This window comes from Ischnura elegans, chromosome 9 (genome assembly GCF_921293095.1).
Source record: "Ischnura elegans chromosome 9, ioIscEleg1.1, whole genome shotgun sequence".
Classification (NCBI taxonomy): domain Eukaryota; kingdom Metazoa; phylum Arthropoda; class Insecta; order Odonata; family Coenagrionidae; genus Ischnura; species Ischnura elegans.
The window spans coordinates 70,726,957-70,753,849 of record NC_060254.1 but is presented as its reverse complement, the minus strand read 5'-3'; the positions used below and the strand labels follow the sequence as shown (position 1 = coordinate 70,753,849).

Sequence of the window (26,893 nt, the reverse complement as noted above, 5' to 3'; positions counted from 1 at the left end):
AAAAGCATAGCCTGAATTTTCTGTCAACATGGATACTATTCACCATATGTTTTCACTGCGAATTCATTCCACCCGAACTTCCGAGACTTGAACTTGAGAGGTGGCTGGATCGCTGCTTGGGAGCCGCGGCTTGACTTTATGGTCAGGTGGCTTCTTCGGTCAGTTATCATTCCGGCTAGACTTGAATTAATGATGCTGGTCCTCTCCTGCGTTAACGGATTTTGTAGCCGTGCCGTTCCATTCTGGCTTGAAGGAAATGACAATAGGTCTACCCACTGCAAACAAACCCTTGTTCGTCGCGATTATACCATGAGGTGTTAATATTTCCTGTATGAAATTTCTTACGTCTGCATACTACCCCGCAAGCCGCCTAAAAGGCGAGTGGCAGGGGGTGCTATGAAACCAGCCATTTGCACTTAAAAAGGAAATTCTCGAACGAAATTACGACTGGCATTTATTAAGGTCCTTTATGGTTAGGGGGAAAAAGGAATTCGTATATCTATCCGTTCGGCAAAATATCTCTCTTAATGTATCGCTTCTGTCGGACCTGGAAATATTGTGGGGCTCTAATATTATGTTCTCCGTGTCGCTCTTAAAGATATCCATTCTCAATTGTTCGAACAATCTAAGCCCAGCGCGCAGCTTCCGAGTCTCTTAAGGCCTCTTTACATGGGGTACGTACTTGCACAATCTAGCGTATGTACGAAGGCGCAGTCAAAATTGCGTCGTGTAAAGCGGTGAATTGCTAAAACACATGCGAGAATGCGTGGACGTGAGATGGCAAAATAGCCCCTGTTCTAATTTCGTTCATGCATTCGCGCAATTCCACGCCATTTAGAAATTAATGCAGTGCTAACCTGCGCAATTCCGTGCCCCGTGTAAAACGTCCTTTACTTGTGAAGGTCAATGAGAGTTGAATGATATCTTGTCCGAATGACGACCGAAATAGGAATATATGGATATAAGAGGTGGAAGGGAAGGAGAGCAAGGGACAGCCCCGAATGGGTCACATAAGACATGTTATAAAGGAGGGAAAAGAGAAGAAATACGTCGCTATGACAAGGCTTGCGGATAGGGGAGCGGAGTAGATAGAACTAAATCAACTTCGGATTGTTGACTTATGATGATGATAAAGATCGGTTGTAACCCGAGAATAAATAAATCTACTCTATCGTCCGGGAAAAGCCCAAGCCTTACATGGTGGCGTAATTTGAACGATACCTACTAAAACTTTAATGAATCAGACAACCGGTAAGCGGTAGTGGAAAGCGTTATTTTCCCAACTCGATCTAAATCGGTGTTAGAGGATATTAGATCAGGGAGGTAGATGAGGATTAATGTTAAGGAGTGACCCGGGGGGGCACGCCTTAACATTAATCCTTATCTATTTCCCCAATGCGTTAAGAAAACTTAAGTTGCGCAAAATATTTTGATCAATCATCAATATAGGTTACGCAATTTTTTTCGTTGTTAACTTCTATCAATCGATGCTCGCCACCACTACTGTGATTATATATCGAAAAGAGGGATGTAAGTACTCGATCGCGGTCCCTGAAGGAGAGCGACGTAGTAGTTCTCCTCTCTGGTAGTAGGTAGTGGGAGGAGTCATTCCTCATCGGACTCCCGAGCGATTTGATCCGAGGAGTGGGGAGAGGTAGTATCGTCCCGCCCATGCGTGACACGCCGAGGGGCATCTGGTTACCTCCGCGGCACGTCCACGAGCGGAACTCAAAAGCGCCTCGACATACACTGCAAACGGCAGTCGGCCATATCAGATTTCGCGAAGGAGCGCCGTAAGCACATGTGCGTACATACCGACTCGCTCGTTCGAGGTGTCTTCCGTCGGCGATCGTCCATAAACGGAGTAATGTGCCCTCGGTGTCAGCAGTCACAGGTCTGAGCAGTGCCGGTGAATTTGGGAAAAGGGAGGGGGTGACAGATGCCCCCACCAGTGGCGTAGCGAGAGGGAAAATCCAGGGGGTCCGGAACGCCCTCCCCCCCGAAAGATAAATACACAATTGCTTCGCAACGTAAAAGAAAACAAAATACTGAAACATCATGAATTTGCCTAAGATTTCTTTGAAAAATGAAGTTTTTTTTTCTATTATGGAAAGTACATATTAAAATAAGTTTAAAACCTTTACTTAGTAACTACCCTGTTTTTCAAAAATTTTCCCCACTGGTTTTGTATTCCCCCCTCCACCACCCGAACAAAATTCCTCGTTACCCCACTGCCCCCCTCATGATGGAAGTTTTTGAAGATGGAAAGATGGAAATTTTTATTTAAGCTGATTATGCATATGAACAAGACAATGCCATTTTATGTTATAATTATGGTTCTGCAATGTTCGGAAATGCAGGCAGTCCTGCAAGGGGGGGGGCGTGCACCCCCTGCAACCTCCATATGTACACGCCTCTGATAATTGGTGTAGCTTACACTGATACCAATTTCCAAATTTGGAAGAGTGGACTTAGCTGCAGAATATTATCAGTGCATCAAGCTATTCTACATATTGGTTTTCTTGAATTTATTTATCAGCATGGATTGCAGTATGCCAGGAAAATGACCAAATATAGACATTGAAATTTCATCGATTTAGTCTCAATTCTTTTAGATGTAAATTACTCCATCATCTCTATTCTATTTACCCAAATAGTCATGAATCTGTTAGTTAGCTGTCTAGTATATGTGTGCTAGATATGTAGTACATATGAACTACTATATTTTTGTGTTGTCTATAGGTTCAGACAGCAGTTTATATTGATTTTCTAATGACATTTTGATAAAGTGAATCAAACTTGTTTGTGGAAATTAGAACAAATTGAAAAACAGTGTGAATACTCGAGCAATTCTAACCGTTTAAAATTTTCTCTTCCACAGATATGCAGTTAGCAGCTGAGTTGGGAAAAACATTACTGGACAGAAATAGGGAATTGGAGTCCACAGTAAGAGAACAGCAGGCTACCATTGAAGACCAGGCACAAGAAATTGAGGTATTGATAAGATTTTTTTTCATTTTCTAATTTATTACCACTTTTCTTCATTAATGTTGACTTTTGTTGATAATTATTTTGCCAAAAAGGTGAAGGCGCCATTCAATGATAAAATTACAATTATTTCTGTTATGATTCTTCCACCAAGTGTTGGCTACTGACTAGACTATAAAATATTGAATCTTTTTCAGTACCTAACAAAGCAGACTGCTGCCCTGAGGGAGGTCAATGACTCAAGATTAGGCATTTATGAACACCTAGAAGCCTCCATTACTGAGTTAGAGAGGTCCAACCACAGATTGGTCACGGATGCACTGGCTGACAAAAAGCTCATTAGAAAGTAAGTAACCTTGCTTTTTTATTGAAAAGACAATTGCGATTTTACTTTTGAAACTTTTTACATAGATATTATACAGGAAAGATTATTATACCAATGGATTCCCCTGAACATACCTATTTTAATTTAAGAATAAGAAAGTCTTTATGATTAATTGGGTTTTTTAGATGATATTAGTTTACATATGAGTGCAAAAACTGATTTATCACAAGTTTATTAACTAGTATTACCTAATTATTTCCCGTGTATTGCAGTGAGAAGTATGGAATGTACTTTCTATCACTAAATCCATTCATTACCATTGCTCTCGTAATTTTTAACTATCATAATAACTGAGCAACACCTCATATATACCTGTTCCATATTAAAGTTCATTGCGAAAGGAAGGAATGTTCAATAATCCATTTATGAAGCAATGATGAAATGTATAGTAACATGAAAATCATGAATGCCAGTTAATTTCCCCTGAGTGATGTTATTTTTTTTAAATTTTTTATGTTGGTCTTAATACGTACCTACCTAACAGTCAGGTAGTAAACCCAATATCCCCAATTTTAGGAGATACATTAAAGAAAATATCTATGTTGTAATTTTCTAACACTCTCAGCAATCACATATGGAAGAAAGATATAAAAGAATGTATATGTACTTACATTATGATTTTTTCATGACTATAGTTTGGAAAATAGTATATTTAAATGAGTTTAGAAGCAACTGATGTTACAATCAGTGTACTATTATAAATTATGCGTCTTTTATTAGCTATTACAGAGTGGATTCATGCAACGAGTCATTAAACCTATGCGATGGTATTTTAATTTAGTACTGGATTATATTCTTGCTTAATCTAATAAAATGCACTTCCTAATTTCAGCTTATCAGTAGGAGTTGAAACTCTAGAGGCAAAATGTGAAGAACTTCAGCGCACTGTAGACCAATGGGAAGAGAGAGCTCGTAATGGACGGCTTTCTCTCGTGGACACAGCAACATCCCCAACATTGGATGTTCAAATGAGCGATGCTCTGGGGAAGGTAAGGAAAATATTTCACCACTATTATGGCACATTCTATATTCAAAGTAACCTGCATATTACTGCTCAACAAGAGCATGCTATTATGTCCAAGGATTGCATATTAACACGTTGCGTACTGGGGTATTTAAATTCCTAGGAACGCCGATTCTGGGAAATATGTGCCTATTAGGGCGTAATGCCTTTGGTTTAAAACATGGTTAAAAAGCTAATTTTTCGAATATAACTTTATCCAATCAAACGTTTTGATGCTTATTGAATGATGATTATTAATGATGATTATTCATTATGAATAATGAACAACAACTGAAAAAAGTACTAACAAATACATATTGTACGCTTTAAAATTGCTTAGGTTGACGTGCCTAAATGACGGGAATCTTCGTCATCCGTCCGGAACGTTCGGGAAAAAAATGATGAGAATTTTCGCCATCCGTGCGCAACGTGTTAATGCAAAGTAATAGGGAAAATTTTCTGCACTGGCAAATTGGCAAGCAGTAAGATGGATAACTAACCCAAAAAGTGAAAATTATTTTGTAATATAATAGTAATATAATGAGGATTTAATTATTATCAGTAATAACTCTATATTGCGGTCAAGAGGTTCAAACACTTTCAAGGGGGCAAAAATTTTGGGAAGTAGAGCCTTCATCAAACCTCCTCACAAGGCTCCCAACTGGAGCACCCCTCTGGCAATTGATCGCCCCCCCCCGAATTTTTTACCACGGGAATGCTGTGATACCTATATTTTGAAAGATTTTTTGATCTAGTGGTGCACAACAGGAAATTGAACCTCATTTGAATAGAGTATTCATGTATTCCCATTAATATCTACCTTATTATTGATTGGTGTACACACACTTAATGATTGAATAATTAAATTAGCGTGGCACATTCAGAATGACGATGAGAAGGTAATATTACGAACCAAGATTTTATAATTTTTTAATATAAAGTCATGTGTGTGTTGGTCACACTTATCAATTACCATAATGGTAGTCACCTGGTCTAATTTTGATTGAATGACCCGTACATATGTTATATTCAATAAATTTCTAAAGATGACTACCTATATGTGAGCTACATTGCATTGATTACTCATGTATTACTTTTTAGTCCACAACAAGTGAAGATGGTGATGGTGGTGAGATGACTCAATTGTTGCAGCAGATTCAAGATCTGAGAGCCCAGCGTGCACGAGACAGAAGAAAAATTGACCAATTGGAAGAGCAGACAGCAGCATTGGCACAAGTCAGTACACATTTTGCCCAGTACTTCGATGCAATAACCTCATTTGCTTTATTCAAGGCTTGGTATCAAACTCTCGACATTTGTACGTTTTAGTCAGCATTGATAATTGGTTGAAAAGCAATAATTAAAAAGATAGATGACTCAGGTTTCAATCATACTACTTCGCAGTAATACACAAATAATATACATAATAAAGCATAGCGGAAATATGTACAGAAATAAAAGCGCCATTGCCATAATAACATGTCATAATGTTGTTCAATACTGAAGCCAGATACATACTTAATGCATGCCTCTTTAGAAGATCTTAAAAAATGAACTACATATGCACTTTCAGAGATATTTCTCAGAATATTGTATCAATCAAACACTAAAATCGAGTGTTAAGTCACATGTGATAGCTAGTTTTAGCAAAAAATCTGAGTATTAATGGTAAAACCATTTATTTCAGGAAAATTTATCCCTGGAAGAGCAATTGGCGGTCGTTAAGCAGCAACGTGATGCGAAATCTCGAAGCCTGGAAGAGGAAGTCCAAATGGCAAGGTAAGTCATTTAAGGTCTAGAGTTTAAAGTCATTAAAAAAATTCCATGATTATGACTACTTCAATTTTGAAAATGATGATTTCAACATTTTTTTTAATTAATTGAAAACCTATTGAAAGATTTGATAAAAAGATGTTAATCACAATGACTCTGTATTTCACATCATAAATATTCTGTGCTTTAGCAATAAAATTTTAATCTGGAAATAAGAAGGCACTTTATGATCTGTCATTAAAGTGACCTCTCCAGTGACAGTTTTATCTGTTTAAATATTTACCAAGGTTACTGATATTGAATTATAAATGTTCTTTCATAACCTTTTGAATTTTATTAGTGTGTGCACAGCAAATATTTCCACAAAAATGGAATTATGTCCATCAATAATGACTTATGTTAATTTGTCAAACATTCATGAATTTCTCTTTGAATTAACACAGTGATGGTAATGGCCTCTGTGTACGCTGTTTGGCTGTGCTGTATGCTAATGAATCTGCTGAAGGTATTGATGATGGAGATGATGAAGATGAAACTAACTCCATGGCATCAGGCTCCATTATTAGCCAAACTGATTCACAGGTATGTATGTTTGGTGTGATATTTTGGTTTAAACTTGGGAATTACACATGGTGATCATAAAAAATCTTGGGGTCTAAACTTAAGTGCATTTATTTGGCAACCTGTGAGTTGGGTAAAATATTGTTTCCCTTAGTCTTCCATAGTTATAGTCAATACTTACACATATAAATTAAAAATGGGATATGTTACAACTGTAATGACATTGGTACAATTTTTGCATCACAAGGATGCTAAGCAAGAACCCCCTTTTTCTGGCCGTGCCTCAAATCTCAGATTAAATGGCTGGTAATTTTTTTTATTATTGGGAGAGCGGCTGAATGTAGAAGAAAGCTTATTTCACTATTGTTATTTTTCAATTTCCTGATGACACCGGCCCTCTGAATATTTCCAAGTATTGTAACATTTTTTATAATTACCAAGATATATTATTCAGTCAAACATGCCGTAGCTAGTGGTGGGCTTTTATGGAATCACCCGCATCTGCACTCAAAGTACAAAAATTTCCCTGAGGAATAATCATTTGCCATGGCTGAGATTTGTATTATTGTAATTTAAGCAAATGTTTTTCTATGTGGAATTTTTGCACCAAAACATGTACTAATTTAATATTTGCTCATGCACAACACTTCAACCAATAATTGACTCTAGAAATATACGGGCAACTTCTGACAGTATATTTTTCTTCTGAACAGATAAGAAGAGCTTGTCTCGCGCAAAGTCCATATCAAACATTGGTCGATAAATTTGAAGCTCTACTGCAAGTCCAAAGGAGGCAATTCCTGAATCAAACAGGAAACAGACAGCAGGTCCTGAACTCACTTCCCGAGTCTCAGAACCAGAGTGATGACCAGCCACTTTCGCTTCAAGAAGAACTGCAGGTGAGACTAATTCTCTTAAAGATGGCTTGAAATTATCATGACTTAATTTTTGATGTTATATCTAAATCATACAACTAGATATTATGCACTATACATAGGTAGAGGAGCTCCAAACTTTCCACATTTATAATAATGAGCAAAATACAAACATTCGAGCAGTTATACCTTGGGCCTTATTCAAGTTAATGTACAACTGTTATTATTTAAAATTGTGTAAAAGATTTACTCATCTTAGTAACTATATCAATTATTCTTTCATCCTTTAAGAGAAAGTCGCAAGAATCTCAATTCAGAAAGGTACCCAATTTTTTTGACCCTGGCCTTATTCTTGAATTATGCATTTAAAGCTACAAAGACATCGGATTATAACCTGGCTGATTATCATTCCATTTCCTTGGCTTATGATATGCTGTGGTCAGGCCTTCATTTGCAATTGCTCAACAGACAAGCATGAACATCATCAGTCATAGTTCATAACATTTCACTGGGCATTTCTCATTAATGATTTCATTCAAGCTTTATAGTATGATACAAGGGTTTACTCATATGCCGAGAATTAATTCATGCCATCAAAACATTGATACTTTTAACAGCTCCTATTGATGCAAAATTATTACTCCTTAACTATGATAATGTTTCTCCCTTCAGATGTCTGGTGATTTCTCTGGACCACCTTCCCTCCTTTTACCTGAGGAAGACGATTTGGAAGAAGATTATGAAGTGGATGATGTTGATCAAGGGGGACCAACTGCTGGCGGAATCAGTCTAGACAAGGAATTGAAAGCAAGCTTCAACCACAAAGAAGAGAGTGCAACTGAAGAAGAAAAGAAAAGAGTTAACGAATCGCAGACAACTCAGGAAACTCTCTCTGTTTCTAACACCAAAGTGAGCACTCGTGCAAGCTCGGCTAACCACGACTCACTTCATTTCTATGAGGCTGAGACAGCTTCTTCTGGATTTTCGGATGACCCGATCGGAGGAGTGCACAGATCCACACAGACTGATGAATTCACACACATGGCTCCTTGTCACGGTGCCTGTCATCATAAGGAATTCTCTTCCCAACCCAAAGCAAAGCCAGCAGAGGCTGAGAAAGCTAGTGATAAGGAAGAGGAAGAAAACGCTAGACGTGGTACACTGCTATGTAAGATCACCGAAGGTGAAGACTGTCATGTTAGCATTTACGATGAAGCCCTACCACCCACAAAGAGCCGTTTTGTCAAGAACCATCCTGCGGGAGAGGTGGGTGATGGAAAGGATGCCACAAATGGTGTCCCTGGAGACAAGCATGCAACCGATACTCCAGAAAACAGACGGCAGATGTTCAGGGAAATATTTGCCGTGCTCAAGAGGACTTTGATGGAGGCGAGAGAGAGTGCGCATCTTGATGATGTCGTCATTGATGGCACGGTCAAAAGCGCAACAACAGAAACCTCAGCGCAGGCAACTCCATCGGTGGAACCAAAACCAGCAGCTGCACCAGCCGAGGAAGCTAGCCCAGCGAAGCAGGAGGAGGAAGGGAAGTTGGAGGAAATCAAGGAGGGAGAGAAGGTGAAGTTGACGCCATACCGCAAGGCCAACCGTGATGAAGTGGAGCCTCGAGTGGGTGGAAGCGGCAGGAGGAGGAGGGGAGAGGGGAGGCGACGCCGTGAGGGCGGGAGCACTCCTGTGCCGGCCGACGGCAAAACAGATGCAAAGCCAGCAAGCGAAGAATCTCCACCTACCCCAACCCCGTCTATACCCGAGAGCTCTGCCAGCGCTGACGAGTGTCAGACTCCGACTAATGTCAAGCGCCGTCACCATAGGAGAGGGAAGCACGGAGGTGGGAAGGCTCTACTGGTAGCTGCCGTCACCGGGAACCACCAGCGAACTCACGTGGACGGTGGAGGTGAGAGGTGTAGTTGGCCAATGGGGCCCGTGGCAGCCTCTTCTCCATCGGCAGAAATGGCACGGCTGATGAGGTTGGAGAGGTCGTATGCGGACGCCCTACGACTTGGAGCTCCGCGGAAGGAAACCACTCAGGTATGGGGAAGGGGAGGAGGTGGCGGCTACCGAGGTCCCAAGTGATGTGGTGTAGTGCATTTAGAGACAACACACATTTGAATGTGCGTCGCTTTGATCTTTTCGATCCAAAGCACTCGTCTTCCTTCCCAGCGCTGTGTCTCATGTCCAGTGTAACTGTACATGAATGGCTGTGCCTAGTGAGGATTGGTTGTATAGGGAACCACCAGACTGCTTCAAAAACATTTTGATTTTATGATAAACTTACAAAAAAGAGTTCAATGGACTGAATGCTTAAGGCAGTAAGTACAGAGATGGATTAAGTTAGTCCAATCATTTAAGGAAACTCTTGAAACCATCTTAACACAAGAAGGGAAGGCTGTGGTTTTGTGCTGGAATAAGAAGATGCATTAAACCTCTGATTCCATGACTGGATTTAAAAACTAGGTAGACAACAAGTTTTCTATTGATGTTATCTTTGCTGTTACAGGTGTAGAAAGATTGAGTTGGAAAATTATCATTACTAGTGGCTTGAAAATGTTATCCTGTACTGGATAGATACATTATTTTAAAGAAGGGGTCGCCCTTCCAGTTGGTTCTTGAGGAACAACTAAATTTTAAGCTTAGACTGCATTTAATTGTGCTGGGATCATTCCAAGAAAAGAGGTTTCCGTAAAATTGGTCGAATCACAGAGAACTAGGTATCTGCACAAAAATGAAAACCCAGGTACTTCTTGCCATGAGAGTGTGCCAAATTCCTGTAAATATGTGCATTGTATTTAAAAGTGTGGTTGGCATTTATTTCAAGTTCAATGAATTACAAACAATATGAACAACTCCTTATACTTAACACTGTTGACAACTTAACAATCATGTAGTGTGGATTCACGGCAAAATATTTTGCCTATGAATCTAATCACTCCATCAAGGTACTTAATTTTGACCTTAAACTCAGGTGATCATTTTTCATTTGAAACTTTGCTTAATGCTTGTTTTTATCGTGTCCTTTCCTTGCAGTCATTATTTAAACATTTTTAGCTAACCAATCATTGTAATGATTTGAATGGTTGAGAGTTAAATATGTAGAATTTTTATCAATGGAAAATCAATGAACATACATTCTCATATTTCACCAGAAAAAATATGTATGCCATTCAATATGTGAAATATGATTCTAGGGGCAATGACTAATATCTTCAGTTCTAATGCCCACCACTTCACTCTTAACTGTGATGGAATAGCTAGGTATGTAAGTAAATTTCTATAGTGATGGATAAGTGACCACGTTGGTGAATGCACTTCAAATACTGAGGGATCAAATCAGTATATTTTGTCGAGGAAAGGAAAATACTCTTGAATGTATAATCTAGAATGGATTTTATTGCTGTCACTTTTGTTCCAATGGTAATTTCAATCTGGTTGATGCATGGGCAGACATGCTAAATGCAACACAAGAGAACATTTAACACAACCAGCAGTAATAGTAATCTCAATTTTGGTGGCTATTAATGACTTAACACCTACAACACCATTCTCATACGTCGTACAAAATGAAGAATTTGTTCTGAAAATTTTTATTGATGAACATATGAACTACCTAGTAGATACTTGTTTAATGACTGCTGATAGTATATTTCAATTTTTCCTAATTGGTCATACCCTCAACTCACATACTATGGACTTGGTAGTTGGTGATCAGTAAATAATTAATAATCACTGGGTTTGGGATTTGGTGAAGTTTAAACCCAAAATAATTTTGTGACTCTTAGCCCATGAAAATTGTAATTTTTTCAAATTATCTTGCTGGGCGAAATTGTACCATGTTGTGCTTGTTTTACCTTTTTTTATAGCTTTTCTTCTCAACTGTGATCTCCTATAGTAAGTATACTTACTAAACAGGATACATATATATTCATGTTTTTGTAATTCATAATTTCTCCGCTGTAAGTGATTTGTGAATACTCATTTCGTTTGAAGACATCCATCCAATACTCATCATGGAATGTGTATGTCCATTTGTAATGTAATAAAGTGGCTACAAAGAAAATATGTCCAATATTTTTAATAATAGATGAAGAAACCATCCCTTTAAAATTGCCAACTCAAAATTTTCAAAAAACTCAATTGCTAAAAACTGACTGGATAATAAATTAGTAAGTGAGTTTCAAAAGTTGAGGTTTAACTGTGGAACACCATCTACACCATTGTAGAATAATGTGGATTTTTAACTCCTCCAAAACATGGGTCCACTTTTTTTAAAGTCCAAATTCCAGCAAAAACGGGAGTGAAATAAATAGCATGTAATAGAAGAACTGCTAACAGATGGCCAGAGTAATGGACAAGACCCAGCGGATGGACCTTTACATGATATTAACATTAGAAATCAAATATGAATTATGGTTTGCAGAGAATGTGCATGTCTCAATTAAGTCTTCTTGAGCTTTGCAATTGGGTAATATTATTTATTACACGATTAAAATTTAATAATGAGTAATCACACGTTATCAGGGCCAGTGGTGTCACCAGGATTTTTGTTCTGGGGGGTCCAAAATAGGGGGGAAAATTTTTGAAAAACAGGGTATTAAGAAGAGGGTTTTAAACTAGCTTTAACACTTTTCTTAATCGAAAAAACTTCATTTTCCAAGAAATCTTGAATTAAAAGATATAACTCACTATGAAGGCATGATGCCATTAGCACCATTTCTGAAACATTTAAATGGTGAACCCTTAAGTGACGAAATCTGCCCCTAGTGTTTAGTCCTAGCGGTTTAGGAAAGCTTGTCTATAGTGATGTGCGCCGAGTAATGAAGGTATTCGATTTTTTTTTTCACGCCCCCAATTTGTATAAATGGGCAAAATAAATGTATAAATTACTGAATTCCTACATAAACTAAGATAGAAAATGTTCTTTGTAAGAAGGTATGTACTTATTATATTTTGCCCAGTGCCATAGTTGGGCCAGTATGGCGTACCTCCTAAAATCCAAACTCGTTATAAGTGTACCGGTTAAAATACCTTCACGGCCGGATGTATAATAGATGTTCAGCTGTTCGAATTTTTGGTGAGTACCGCATAAATTTTTTATCCAACTACAGCACTGATTTTGCCTCATATTATTTTCTTACGTCTATAAATATATATTTTAAGAGGGCATAATTTTAACACACACCCCCTTAACACACTATTGCCACTAAATGTAGGTAAAATAATTATCTCTATCCCTCTAAGAAATGGCTACAACAACATTCCTCACAAATTTTTAAATTATATTAGTATTAGCATATATGTATTTTAAAATCGCGTAAGCTGGTGTATTCTAGTAAAATGTATATCTTCCTCACAATCCACTTTTCATACAAGTTAGTACGACTACTATAGGTATATAGAAGGATAAGAAAACACATACGTATTCACCTGTTCTAGTTCAACACTGCATCAGTATATCTCAACAACAACAACAATTCAAGGATAACAAAAAGCAAAAAATTAAGTTGATCAATGCACATATAGCGAATTCTCTTGTAAAGTGAAATAAATTTTGGTCAAAAAGTTTGCCATCAAGTCATCCTGCATCCACACATACTGCAAGATGAAATAATATGAGACTTTATCAATGTTCGTCTGTCTTTTTGCAATTGCTGTGAAAAAGAAATATTTTTCTCTGGGAAGCGGTCAAAAGCAGCAATTTCAATGCTTTCACCTTTGTCTGTGGCAGTTTTAAAAACTATTAGTGGCATCACAGAGATAAAAAATCGCATCACCTTTGACATTTTTAATAGAGGTTTCACAGAGGGCCATAGTATCATGAGATTTTGTCATAAAAGGAAAATATAATAAAAATAACCCTTACAGTTAATCCATTTCATGCCTGTTCCAATGACCCTGATTCAAAAAATGATTAGCATCATGATACCATTACTTTCTCAATGCAGCTGGAAAGAAGAACAATATTTCATTTTATTCCTTAATATTCCTGAAGGAATGATCTGAGAGGATTGGTGGCTTAGAATTTAAGGATGGGTTATGAGAATAAGGAGGATAAATGATATAAATAGGAATAATGGAGGGAGAGGGAACTTTCACAGTAGATGAGGAGCTGACTATTTCAATGGGGCATAATCAAAAGAGGGGGTATTTACAAATTAAATTATGGAATACCGGAGCCTTCGATTAAAGTAATCTAGTTTAAATTATACCGGGACTAGCCGCGGTGATAACTTTTACGGGAGTCACCCGCAATGCACAATCGTGCGAAAGATCCACATCTTGTCCGGTAGTGTCCGAAAATATCCACAGGGAAGAAAGACGCCTCGGTAGCTTAACTGGCTAAAGCACTCGACCGGAAATCGGGGGATCCGGGTTCGAATCCCGGTCAAGGCGAATGATTTTTTCTCTGTGGATCTTTCGCACGATAAAGTAATCTGCCCGATTGGGGCCAGATGCCGTCACCTCCACATTGCGAACATCAATGGAACCCACCACACACCGAAGTTCTTCACTTCGCGACATCCTGACAAATCCTGCTCCAATAGGGTGGTTTCCTATTATTTTTTTATTGCCTAAATCGAAAGATTGTTACTCCTGAAGTACGTATTTCACGCTTTTAGATTTTTAAGTGACGATATCTATTTTTCGCGATTAAATGAAAAGTGAAAATTTTCAAGCACGCGAAGACGCGACGGGTAAGTATGAATGCCGGGAAAACTCCCGTGTGACGTCGTTCTGGTTCCCGCTGCCACAAGTGAGGTGACCTTGGGGCGATGCTCTGAGCGCTGATACGACGCAGGATGCTAGCAGGTAGCAGAGAACCATGCTAGCTAGTAGTGCTTGGCTTAAATAAAGATTATTAATACCTTATCAAACGAGGAAAACTTTCCGACCTTAGCCAGTTTTAATAGGTGGTTATTAAGAGATGTTTCCCTGAGCTCTGTGCCTCATGCATGCATTGGTAACCTCAGATGATGTAAAATTCCTATCTACTCGTATAGAAACTAGGTCCCTGTGACGTCACGTGGAGTGGCATTGCATGGGCGCCAATCTGGCCTTTTTCAAATGAGGATAAAATTGACCCTTGCCATTCGTCTAAACCGGTATTTCCAAAACCAAATAATTTGTATATTATGAATACACTAATGGTGGGTAACAAATCGCAATCAATGCCTTTCGTTTTCTTTGATGAAGGAAACTACCCTATTGCCTTAAGGTTACCCTCCCAGACACTGGGAGGACCTGTCGCATCATCTGGTGCACCATGCGGTGCACTGAAGATCGAGGCATCCCAAAATTGGACCTCACAATTCTGAAGGAAGCTTTGCTATCCAGCCAAAAGAGGAAGACTGCAAGCCTCAACTTATGCTCCCATCCACTCCTTCCTGTTCATGGAAACCATCCTCAGTAAGTCATGGAATGCCTCTTCCAGTGGTGCCGACTCTATAGGGCCCGAGGGGACCCGAGCCCCCTCAAAAATTCATTATGGCTGTGAAGAAAAAAATTGTCAGACTTGTCGATTTTCCCCGGAGTGTCCAGATATTGAGATTCAAGTTATCAGGGTTCTAATGTTGATCGTATGACTCTTCTAAAATGCTTAAAAAACTTAAAACTCACTTCTTATAAAAGTTCTTGGGGCAAGATCGCCGGTTTGGGCCCCTCAATATTTTTTGTAAGTTGGCATCTTCCCTGGCCTCTTCTAACACTCTGATGTGCTTCCCTACGTCCCACTAACCCTCAAGCAAGAATTATTATCACATGCTGCTCCTGGTTCAACAGGCAGCACATACTACATTTGGTCCTGGCAACCAATTTCATAATGTAAAGTCATTCAATATGTATAGAAGATAGTGAGTTAACAATTAATGTAAAAGATTTTGATAAATCTTCAAATTGAATTACCAACCATTTCCTTAGTGGCCAAAAATACCCACAGCAGCAGAGGAAAACCCAGCAGGTGCAACTGCCTCCCCATAGAAGCGAAAATAAATTTAGTTCAAAACTAAGGTTATGGACAAATTTTCCTTTAGAAGAAAAATGATATTAGCATAAGACATGGAAATAAAATATAAATCATTTTTCAAGCAAATAATTATAAAAACAAATAAATAAATTGCTATAATAATTTCCTTAAAATTTTGGTTTCATTGACCTTTTCTGGGCAAAAAAGTTACAACTTGCACGACCACCGCTAGTTTTGCCCCCCCCCCAGTTTTGATTCTGGTTAAGCCCGGGGTTCTGGTCACTACCTGGGTCCGGTGAGTATCGAATACCCCCGGGAGTGAGGGGCGTTTTTACAGAAGGGAGTGCTACGATATTCTATAAATACAGCTCAAACTTCTCTCACGTTTGGGACTTGTGGACATGCATTTGTTTGCATATACCCTACTTCACTAGGGTACAAAACATGTGAAACTAATAGAAATGAAATATTTTTGGTAAGATTCGGTTTTGGGGCTTACTCTTGTTCGACCGACTTATTTAATTGGCTCGGGCGCCGCGTGAACGAACGCTATTCGAATCCAGGGTGCGATATTATTTCCGAATTTCAAGGCTTGAGTCCCGCGGAAGAGATTGTTATCGCAGCATATTAAGGACGTTTTGCACGGGACACGGAATCGCGCAGGTTAGAACAGCATTAATTTCTAAAATGGCGTGAATTGCGCGAATGCATGAACGAAATTAGAACGGGGGCTATTTTCCATCTCATGTCCACGCATTCTCGCATGTGTTTTAGAAATTCGCCGCTTTACGCGTCACAATTTTGACTGCGCCTTCGTACACACGTCAGATTGTGCAAGTGCGTGCCCCGAGTAAAACGGACTTGAAGAACTAAATTACGGGGTGGTGGTCATGACCTCCCCCCCCCCCCCCCTAAAGCTTTCTCGTTTAAATTAAATGGGCCGAGGTTCTTCCCACGCATAGTGCATAGTCCCCTTGGTACTATCGTTTTCAAAATTATGTACAAACCCAGGAGTCCCACTTAACTGTTGGGGGCAGGGTCGTGAAAACTTGTGAGGTTGGCACATAAAGCGACCTGCATCCTTCACTCGTATGCCACCAAGAGCCGACGAGGACGGAGGTGGACGCGACCTAGCGACCGAAGCTGGAGTCAAACAGGAGCATGAGCCCAATCTGAATTAAGATTAGCGGATGGAATGTACTGGGGTAACTCACGTCCAGTCACGCCAGGTACAGTCAGGTATGAAAGCCCTGTCCAGTGACCAATGGTCACGGAAGTATGCCGCGACCCAAGCATTCTGTAGCTGATGATGTGGGAAGGAGTCGATGGCATCTCATATTAAGTAAGTACCTCCTATTTTGTAAAGCATTGTATAAAGACATATCACTAACTTGCTGTAACTACAACCAATCTATCAATGCGCGTATATTTTCAGTTGTATTGTGATAAATGCGTTAAACCTCCGTGGCTGTTCCCAGGGGCGCAGCTAAGAATTAAGGCTAGGGGGGGTTTAAAGAGCAAGTAATACTTAGGGGTGTGGGGTATTGCATACCCGCCAGGGTAAACAGGAGTCGCGAGGACCCTCCTCCAGACAAAATTTAAGAATAATGGTTCAAAATGGCGAGTTTTACGGCTTTCTGAGGGATATTTGATTAATCCTAACACTATGCTATAAGTAATACTGATCCAATTAAGTAAAATGGATTAAAATGTGGGCACTCCAGCTGTGGTTTCGTTATCTTCCGCATTAAGCTTTTCAAAATAATGATCAGAAAGGGAAATGATAATCAGTAGTCCTTCACGTAATACTGTCGTAATTAGTATCAATAATATATCAATATTTATAACTAACGTGTTTCTGAAAGACGTATGTCACAAAAAAACACACTTGTGGCATGTTTTGGCCTCGAGGCGTGGTGATCACCAGGGGCGCAGCTAGGAATTAAGGCTGTGGGGGGCGGGTGGTTAGGTCCAACTAATACCGGGGTATGTGGGGGTTTGGAATACCCACCAGGATAAATGGTAGGTGCGAGATTGATAAATTTCGGAAATTTAAAATAAATGGTTCGAAATTGTGAGTTTTACGTCTTTCTGAGGGATAATTTATTTTAAACCTTACACTATTCTATTGGTAATATCGATCCAATTAAGTAAAATGGATTAAACTTAAAAATTTCTCTGAGCTCTGGGGGGGTATTATCCCCTAAAACCCCCCCTCGCTGCGCCACTGGCTGTTCCAAATGGGGAGACTTGCCTTTATTCAATCGTAGTTCTCTGGATGAAATGTTCTAAAATGAGGACCCAAGTTTCTATGAAATTATTTTCTACTACCTATTGGTCTTCCCCTTGGCACGGCGCTGCTAGTATAAAGACCGTTTCATACGGAACACGTGATTGTGCTGGATAGAACTGCGTTCATGTCTCGTTATAGCGTGAAATTGCGCGGATGCAAGAACAAAATTAGTAAAGGCGCTATTTTTCCATATCACGTCCATGCGTTCTACCAATTTACCGCTTTGAACGACACAGTGTTGACTGCGCCTTCGTACTCACGTTACATTGCGCAATTACGCACGTGCCCCTTGTAAAATGGCCTTAAGTGGCCTAAAATGACCGAATCACTCATTTAAAAAAAATAGTTTTTGCTTGATATAGTTGTTAATTTTCGTTCCACATTTAACCATAGCTACCAAGGGCGTACCCAGGATCATAACTAGGTGGGGGGGGGGGGGGGGGCAACCCCGGGTCTAGCGGGGGCACATGAAGTTGTGACATTAGTTTATGAGATTATTTCCTTGAAAAAATAGTTTTATTCTAGTTACTCATACTAATGCATATAATTTTTCGTGGGTTTGAAGACATTTTTTTGAATGCTTTCGTTTCAATTCAGTACTCATTTTGCTTAAAGACTTTTACGATTTTTGCTTCTGGGGGGGGGGGAGGGGCAGCTGCCCCTCCCTGGGTACGCCCATGATAGTTACTGTTAATATCTGATCGGTAACCATTAGATATCAGCAGCAGCAGCAGCTGAAAAACGTATCGGAAGGGTTCATTGGGAGAAAGTGTTCACAATTAGGGGGAGGAGGGTTCTGTTGGAGGTCGTACACTCAATACCCTATCATCCATTCATTCGGGGTTTGATCCCCTTGACCCCTAAGCACCGTTCGCCAAGGTCTTAGTGAAATCAGCAGAAACTTGTTGACTTGGCCAGTTATTCGTAGTTTTTGCCAGTGGATGGTGGAGCCTAGCCGATACAGTTCGTACCTACCAGGGGCGCAGCTAGGAATTGGGGCTAGGGGGGGTTTTAGGGTAACTAATACTTACAGGTTTTGAGGTATTGCATACCCACCAGGGTAAGCAGGGGTTGCGGGGGCCCTCCTCCAGAAAATGTTTGAGAATAATGGTTCAAAATGGCGAGTTTTACGGATTTATAAGGTATATTTGATGAATCCTAACACTATTCTATAATTAATACTGATCCAAATAAGTAAAATGGATTAAACTTAAAAATTTCTCTGAGCTCTGGGGGGGGGGGGGGGTTTTCCCCCAAAATCCCCCCCTCGCTGCGCCACTGGTACCTACTTCTTATTAAGAGCTAGTTTGTGTTTCGTACGCTTCTTTATCTTTTCATCTACATGATACCCTGGGTGCCACCTCAGGGGTGAATGGCAGGGAGTAAGTTATAGTTTTCCTTCAACTTGTCCTCAGATATATTGTAGGTCTACCACTATTGCACATGCAATCATGTGGCAAGGATTGAGCCGCTCTCTCTAAGTATGCACCAATCATTCCCTGGGCCTAATAGACATGATCAAAAACTTGCATGCGTTGTGTAAAGAGACCATTTATTATGTACTAATTGACATTTTATTCCGTAATTTTAAGCAAAAAAGGAAAAACTAACAATTAGTGGCTTGACTGTCCAACGAAATATCATTTTTTTCATCGTATTTTTTGCAATGGTGATTTATGCTGTGGCCTTTTTTCGTTCTCTAGATGAATGAACTATTTAACCTCTCCGTCCTGTAGTCTATTGCCTTATCAATGTGTGCATCGACCGATCTACTATGCATTAAAACCTACATGAAGCTGGATAGGAATCAAGCTTCGAATATCCTGACTATCTATAGCTCTTTCTGTCTCCATACGTCCAATAGCGAATTCTTTATTTATGCTATCTTGGGAATCGCTTCTCCGTCCCCCAGCTACTTGATGCAACCGTGGCCCCATTGTCGCGATAATTAGGGTACGTGATTCGACTTTAATTTGCAAAAATCCCAAAAAATTCAGTTATTTGCTTTGACTTGGAATCAGTTAACTGATAACGTTGTTTTTTTTATCGTGATTTTTATGGTATAATAAGCATCACAACTCTTTCTCGTCAAACGAGCGTACATATTCCACAATCAATTTAGCATTCTAGCATTTACCTAGCATATTCTGGTCTTAGTTGTTTCAGTCAAGTCTCTCTAAAAGAACCTGCATAACATATAACTTTTCCAATGTAGTTTCCAGAAAATTAGCACGGAAGTACTATATTTGTGGTCGCTCGTCGATTAGACGTATTTAAAAGAGCATATTTTTAACTTTATGTTAAAATAAATTACTCTTTGTTTCTCGGATCCATCTCCTAAAACCCTTGAAAATTCACTGACGATATCCGCGGAAAATAGACGCATCATTTCTGGGAATAAGAAAACGCGCATAAAATTGGCTCGCTTTTTATTACTGCCGAATATGAGTTTGAAACATGAAGAGACTCATATTTTACCGATTTTAGATTCCTCTCTAACTTCTCAAGCTATTCCTGACCAAAAAACCTACAGTCTTTAATCTTTTCAAGGAAAAGTTGAAGACGTCAAAAACTCATGCCGAACGACACACAGGTTTTCATCTACTCCACGGCCTTACTCGCGGTCCGCGTACGGTTCGTTGTTGTTCACACTCTTGTGAATCATACCTTCTCTTGATAAGTGGCCCTTCCAGAGCGAGAAAATGATCTCTAATGACGTCACCAACTAAAAAAACTAGGGACAACTTAAGCATCGTCTTGCATTTAATTTACGCGAAAATGGCTGAATGGGAAAACGTTTTTTTCGTCGTAGCTTCTTCTTCCCTTCCTTCTGCCGAAGTAATAGATATTTCAGATTTGGGTAAACCACCCTATTTTTTTCCATTGCCTCTTTTCATACCATGTAATGTTACTATACCATACTACATATTCAGGTACTAAAGGAGGCCATGTGCTGCCTCAAGACACAAGGCAGTGGGAAAATGAATGGAGAGAAAATGGTTGTCAAGGCGATTGTTGTCGTAGATAATATTTTAAAACATTTTATTTACTTTCCATTCTCACAATGTTATTTATGTTTTCATCGTAAACCGGTTTAAAACTTCAGGAACTTAAAAATGTTTGGATAATCATGCGATGTCGAACGGCGTGCGTGCAGAGAATTAACGCCTTATGATATCAATCAAGCTACATTAATATTCTTCATGACTGAAAGACTATAATGCGAAAAACTTGTGAACACAATGAAAAGGTAAGGATGTTATATTCACTTTATTATAATTTTTGTTTACCTCCCTTGTTAAATTCAGCTTCATGGATATATTTCAATCCTTAAACTTCCTACGCTTTATCTCATAAATACACTACCTGCCGTCATTTATACGGTGAAAATTACCACAGATTGCACGATGTGCCTCGATATGATTACTGTCCAAGACTTTTTTCATCACATGAATAACAGAATTCGAGGGCTTTCATTCACGCTTACATGCTTCGACGAAAGTTTGTGTTGATATTCTGTTAAGATTTGAGAACTTAAATTTATCATTTCCTGACGTCAAGGGCGTCAGGAAATGATAAATTTCAAGCGTCAAGGGCCTGCTTGCGAAAACTGAGTACTATACTCTCTATTCTCGGGAAAGTATTCATCTAAGATTTCATATTTTTGGAAATCACGGATCTTAAGTGAAAGAATATTTCATATAAATTGAGTACTTTCTTTTTTTATACCCGTAACGTGACTCCGCGGGCAATAATGTTTCACAACGATATGAAGATATTTAGTACGATAATTTCATTTCAACTACTTTGTTATCCACGCCTATGCTCTCATTGTTCTACCCATTCTCCTCGTAAGGTCTTCAGAGGTTAAGGTTCAAATTGAGGGGGGCATACTCTCTTCAAAAAATTTGGGGGATTTGAGCCCCTTGATATGCTCCCCGCTCGCTTTGGCTATGGCATTCCCTCTTTTCTTGTAGCTAGAATTTCTGTGACTTCTAATCATCATCATAAGTCATCAATCCAAAGATTGGTTAAACACAGCCCTCCGCTAAAAACTCTCATCGATCTTTTATTACTAACTGAATGCCCCTGTTATTAATATTTGTCAGCCTCGGAGGCGGCGGGAATAAGTCGGATAGGCGCGGGTCGAGTCCTGCCTGGATAGGTTGCCCCTTACAGGACATGGATGTATGTGATCGTCCGTTATTGATTGTTTAAACTCCCGATGTAAAGGCCTCACTGTGCTGTTTTAGGGGGTAACTGAGATAAATAAAAAATGAATAATAGTAAATTAATAATAATAATGATTACAGTAATTTTTTACTGTGTAACATTTTAAAACAAATTTTTACGAAAGATTGTTGAACTTTAACATATTTCAAAGAATTTGAAAATGTTACACAGTAAAAAATTGAAAATGATATAACTACGAAAGATTTTTGAACTAGAAAATGTTACGCTGTAATGAAACCATAGTCGGACATAATAAATCACCACTTGGGAAAAGCAATTTTTTTATTCCATCAACTCCTATGAATGCTTCTACTTTAGATCCTTCATCACGTATACCTCATCCGTGGTCTATCTCTGCTGTTCTTCCCATCCACCTGTCCCGCAAAGATAATTTCCACTTGACCATCGTGTCAGTGACTTCTCATGATCAGTATAATTCTTTCGGGTTTAAGTAATTGAAGTTGGTTTTTATTTTTGGTTTTGAAAGGTTCATGAGCATAGGTGCAGGAGGGATTTCTGTTGAAAACGAAATTGGGAAGTTTTTTTTTTTCAAAATATGAATAGTTGTCTATTACGTTACCCAATAGGGTAGTTTCATTCATCAAAGAAAACAAAAGGCATCAATTGCGATTTGTTACCCACCATTAGTGTATTCATAATATACACATTATTTGGTTTTAGAAATACCGGTTTAGACGAATGGGAATGGACCGTTTTCGCGCGCTTGAAATTTTTCACTTTTCATTTAATCGCGAAAAATAGCTATCGTCAATTAAAAATCTAAAAGCGTAAAATACGTACTCCAGGAGTAACAATCTTTCGATTTAGGCAATAAAAAATAATAGGAGACCACCCTATTGAAAGCTTGAATCATTAAAATATTCCATAAAAGCAATGCTATCACGACAAGATATGTACAAGGAGAGATGCAAAAGTTAATTGAAAAGTGAACAGTAAGCGTGTGAAAATGAATTTCGGCTGGTGATTTACCTCGCTCATAAGTACCGAACTATTCATTGAAGAAAACCATTTAGTGCTAAAATATTTGATTTTTTCGAAAACAAGTCTTGTAATTTTTTTTTCCCATTCCCCTGACCAAGTGTGCCTCTCTTCCTTGGGGTGGACTCCGTGCTGCTCTGAATTACGATACATCAAATTTTTCCATAATTTATCTTATTTTTACATGTTTCCTATTTTCTTTCTAGGAACATCTAGATAACTCTAGTTCAACAAGTGTTGACTCAGCCACGAGTGAAGAAATATCATCTTCGGAGTTGGATCTACTTAATCCCAGGTGTGCGGTACATCATTGATCTCTTCTTATTTCATTCGAATTACTTTATTTACACAATCTAATATGACTTTGGTAAGACGGTGAAAACTGATGGGTATGAAATTGTAATGATCATTTTAGATATCTTTTGATTAATCTCCTATAGCAGAAAAGCTTCGACGCTGTAGTTTTTGGCAAGTCATTACCTGATAGCGTCGTAGCGTATTTTTTTAATAGTCATTTGTCATGATAAAAGAGCGATCAAAATTATTATAAGATACCACGAGTAAATGTATTTTATGTGTTTATGTCATAAAAGTGAAATTGTGCTGCGACAGTTCAAATATGGTAAGGTCGCAATGTGCTGGGACCGCCGCGGCGGCGCGCCGTATCGCCGAGGACTCGGATTGAATCTTGGAGCATTTGGAAGAGCCCTTTACTGGTATCTCCTCGCTGCCGGGCCCTCCTAATGATACCTAAGGTCAGTGGCGCAGCGAGGGGGGGGGTTTTGGGGGAGAAAACCCCCCCCCAGATCTCAGAGAAATTTTTAAGTTTAATCCATTTTACTTAATTTGATTGATATTAATAATGGAAAAGTGTAAGGATTAATAAAATCTCCCTCAAAAAGCCGTAAAACTCACCATTTTGAACCATTTATCTAATTCCGCAATTTATTAATGTCGTACCTACCGCTTATCCTGGTGAGTATTCCATACCCCCACACACCCCGGTATCAGTTGCACCTTAACCCCCCCCCCCCCCCCCCAGCCTTAATTCCTAGCTGCGCCCCTGCCTACAGTGACGTCTCCACCTGAGGCTTGCGAAATCACTCTCAACTAATATTTAAAGAATTTTGCAATTTTTTGTCTGTGGCTATACCTATTGATGACACGGAAGTGGTCAAATGGGATAGTGGAATATTGGCCACGGTCAATCCCAAAAATAATTCGCGTAATATTCAGGAAATGTTTACCATTTGTCCTCGTTTGCTTTACTTTTCAATCTTGTATTTGAATTTTTGTATTAATTAGTCGGGATTAATAAACTCGACGCGAATAATTGTTTCTCTTGTTTTGCGCTCATGAAAACAATTACTTATTCCAGATTTATATATTCTATTAGTTTGTGAGAGGATCGTTATGATAGAGTTAAAAGAAAAGTCTGTTCTGGAGTGTAGCGCTAGACGTTGCGGAAACGTGTACACTTTAGGAGGACGAGAGAAGAATGGGGCCGTTCAAGATGTGGGTGTGGAGAAGAATGGAGAAGTTGAGGTGGACTAAGAGGAGGAGAGAGACCTAAGTGCTGGATATGGTGGGTGAGGACAGGCAGCTTCTAGATGAGATGCGGAGGAGACAAAAGGTATGGATGGAGAGAGTACTTAGCGGGGAGGGGTTGTTGAAAATAGGGTTAGAGGATAGAATGTTGGGTATAGCCGCGAATATTACAATAGATGATCCTCAAGTCGCCCTCTAAATGTGTTGTCGCCCATCGCGCATTCAAATGGGTTTACAAAAGTCGCCACTCGTGTCGCTTACGGACAAATTGATCCGAGTTTCACGGGGAAATAAGGTATAGCTATGGACATTAACCGAAACTTAAACACATGTTATCGTGAGCTTTCAAATTCATTACTTTTCAGTGCTATTCCTCGAAATTACAAATATAATACAGCAAAATATTGTAAAAAAATTGGATCGTATTGCACTCATCATCACTGCGGAAATTTTTGAAAGCCGATTAAATTGTGACCAAGTGACAACAGAAAGCAGCCCACAATGGGATGGTATTGGAAATCATCTAAGCAGCCCCCTTGGGTATAACTCTCGCAAAAGAACCTGGCGTAGTCCTGCGCGAGAGGGAGAGAAGGTAGTAGTGGAAGGAGAGGGTAGGGGAAATGGCAGGGGAACCAAGCTACTAAAGCAAAAAGTTGGAATTCCGAAATGGCTGTTGTGAGCGACATTCAAATGGTCCCAAGGACACACCGAAACACACAAGACTGGCCCGAAGCACATACACGCAAGGCTAGGAGGAAAGTGAGGAAACCATCCTTTGCGTGGACCTACCCTTAAAACCCTTAAAACTATGGAAGAAGTTCAGGCTGTGTGCCATTACCGCGAGAGACCGAGCTAGAAGATAGTGGTGAGTCACCCCTCACCCAGATGCGGGAGTGTCGGTAGCGTTTACAAAGGGTTTGCCGCTCCACACAAAACAGCCTTTCTCTACCGTTCACACAAGCATTTTAAGAGTTCGGTGGCCCAAACCCCAAGATTGCCCATTGCGCAGCGACAATATCTTTTGCGAGAGCTATAAACGAGGGAGAGGAAGGAAGAGCATAGGATTTTTGGATAGAATGAAGTGGAGTAGGCCAGGGGCGCAGAGCTAGGAATTAAGGCTAGGGGGGATTGTAGGGTAACCAATACCTACGGGTGTGGGGTTATTGAATACCCATCAGGGTAAGTAGGAGTTGCGGGGCCCTCCTCCAGAAAATATTTTAAGAATAATGGTTCAAAATGGCGAGTTTTACCGCTTTCTGAGGGATATTTGATAAGTCTTAACACTATTCTATAAGTAATACTGACCCAAATAAGTAAGATGGATTAAACTTAAAAAGTTTCTCTGACCTCTTGGGGGGGGGGGTTTTATCCCCCAAAACTCCCCCCCCCCCCCCTCGCTGCGCCACTGGAGTAGGCCTTATTGAGAATTGATGAGGGAAGCTCATGAAGGAAGGGGAGGCTGTGATAATCCTTCTTAAGCACAGCATGGAAACCTCATTCAATTGGTAGAATACTTTAATAATAATAATATCGATGACTAAGTTCTAACAACACGTATCTCAAAAAAGCAACTTTTCAGGAGAGAAAAAATACGATTAATTTTTTTTTACTTGTACACTCAAATTAAAAACCAAAAGTTCACGAACTGAAAAATAAGCAATTATTTGCAAAGAAAGAGTCGTTTTTTGCTTGTATTTTATTTGTCAAATGTTATTTCACACATTTTAAGATACCTGTCTCAAACCAGCCGAATTTGAGATACGTGTTGTTAGGACTTAGCCATCGATATATTTCATTTGTAATTTAGAATTGTTACCTTCATGCCTTCTCCTCTTCGCAGACGCCAGATTGCTGACAAAGCTTTGGGAATTTCACACAGCACAGAGACTGTAAACCTCAGTGGGCACTCATCTTGTGACCGAAGAAACGGTAAGACTGATTCAAACTTTTTTTATCGTCTACATTCTCATACGAGCTGAATGTTTAGTCCTGAGGTTTAATTTGAATGCGTGAAAATTGTTGAGTAACAGGTTTAGAGCGCGATTGGCAGTCAGCCCACTGTCAAATTTTCTTTTGCCCAAGTTCTGCGACTAAACAGGTCGAAGCTGTGTGCTTTGAGGAAATTGTACAAAAAGGAGAAATTTCCGAACGAAGTACAAGAAGTGATCACCACGCCTCGAGGCCAAAACATGTTACGAGTGTGTTTTGTTGTGACAAACGTCTTTCAGAAACACGTTAGTTATAAATATTGATACTAATT

General features: G+C 39.4%; 2 protein-coding genes across 3 annotated transcripts in view; both read left to right on the top strand.

Annotated features, from left to right (window-relative positions):
* Nucleotides 1-11,660, top strand: part of LOC124164900 — a 208,959-nt gene extending 197,299 nt beyond the window's left edge. For both annotated transcript variants that reach the window (XM_046542128.1, XM_046542127.1), the window contains 8 exons: nucleotides 2,882-2,994; nucleotides 3,186-3,334; nucleotides 4,206-4,362; nucleotides 5,478-5,612; nucleotides 6,064-6,155; nucleotides 6,593-6,731; nucleotides 7,424-7,609; nucleotides 8,258-11,660. In XM_046542128.1, coding sequence (XP_046398084.1) covers nucleotides 2,882-2,994; nucleotides 3,186-3,334; nucleotides 4,206-4,362; nucleotides 5,478-5,612; nucleotides 6,064-6,155; nucleotides 6,593-6,731; nucleotides 7,424-7,609; nucleotides 8,258-9,676 — 2,390 coding nt within the window. In that variant the 3' untranslated portion in view covers nucleotides 9,677-11,660. The remainder of the gene's footprint in view (nucleotides 1-2,881; nucleotides 2,995-3,185; nucleotides 3,335-4,205; nucleotides 4,363-5,477; nucleotides 5,613-6,063; nucleotides 6,156-6,592; nucleotides 6,732-7,423; nucleotides 7,610-8,257) is intronic.
* Nucleotides 11,661-20,891: 9,231 nt separating this feature from the next.
* Nucleotides 20,892-26,893, top strand: part of LOC124164951 — a 40,752-nt gene continuing 34,750 nt past the window's right edge. Inside the window, exons 1-3 of the mRNA XM_046542189.1 lie at nucleotides 20,892-21,103; nucleotides 23,292-23,380; nucleotides 26,474-26,562. Coding sequence (XP_046398145.1) covers nucleotides 21,074-21,103; nucleotides 23,292-23,380; nucleotides 26,474-26,562 — 208 coding nt within the window. The 5' untranslated portion in view covers nucleotides 20,892-21,073. The remainder of the gene's footprint in view (nucleotides 21,104-23,291; nucleotides 23,381-26,473; nucleotides 26,563-26,893) is intronic.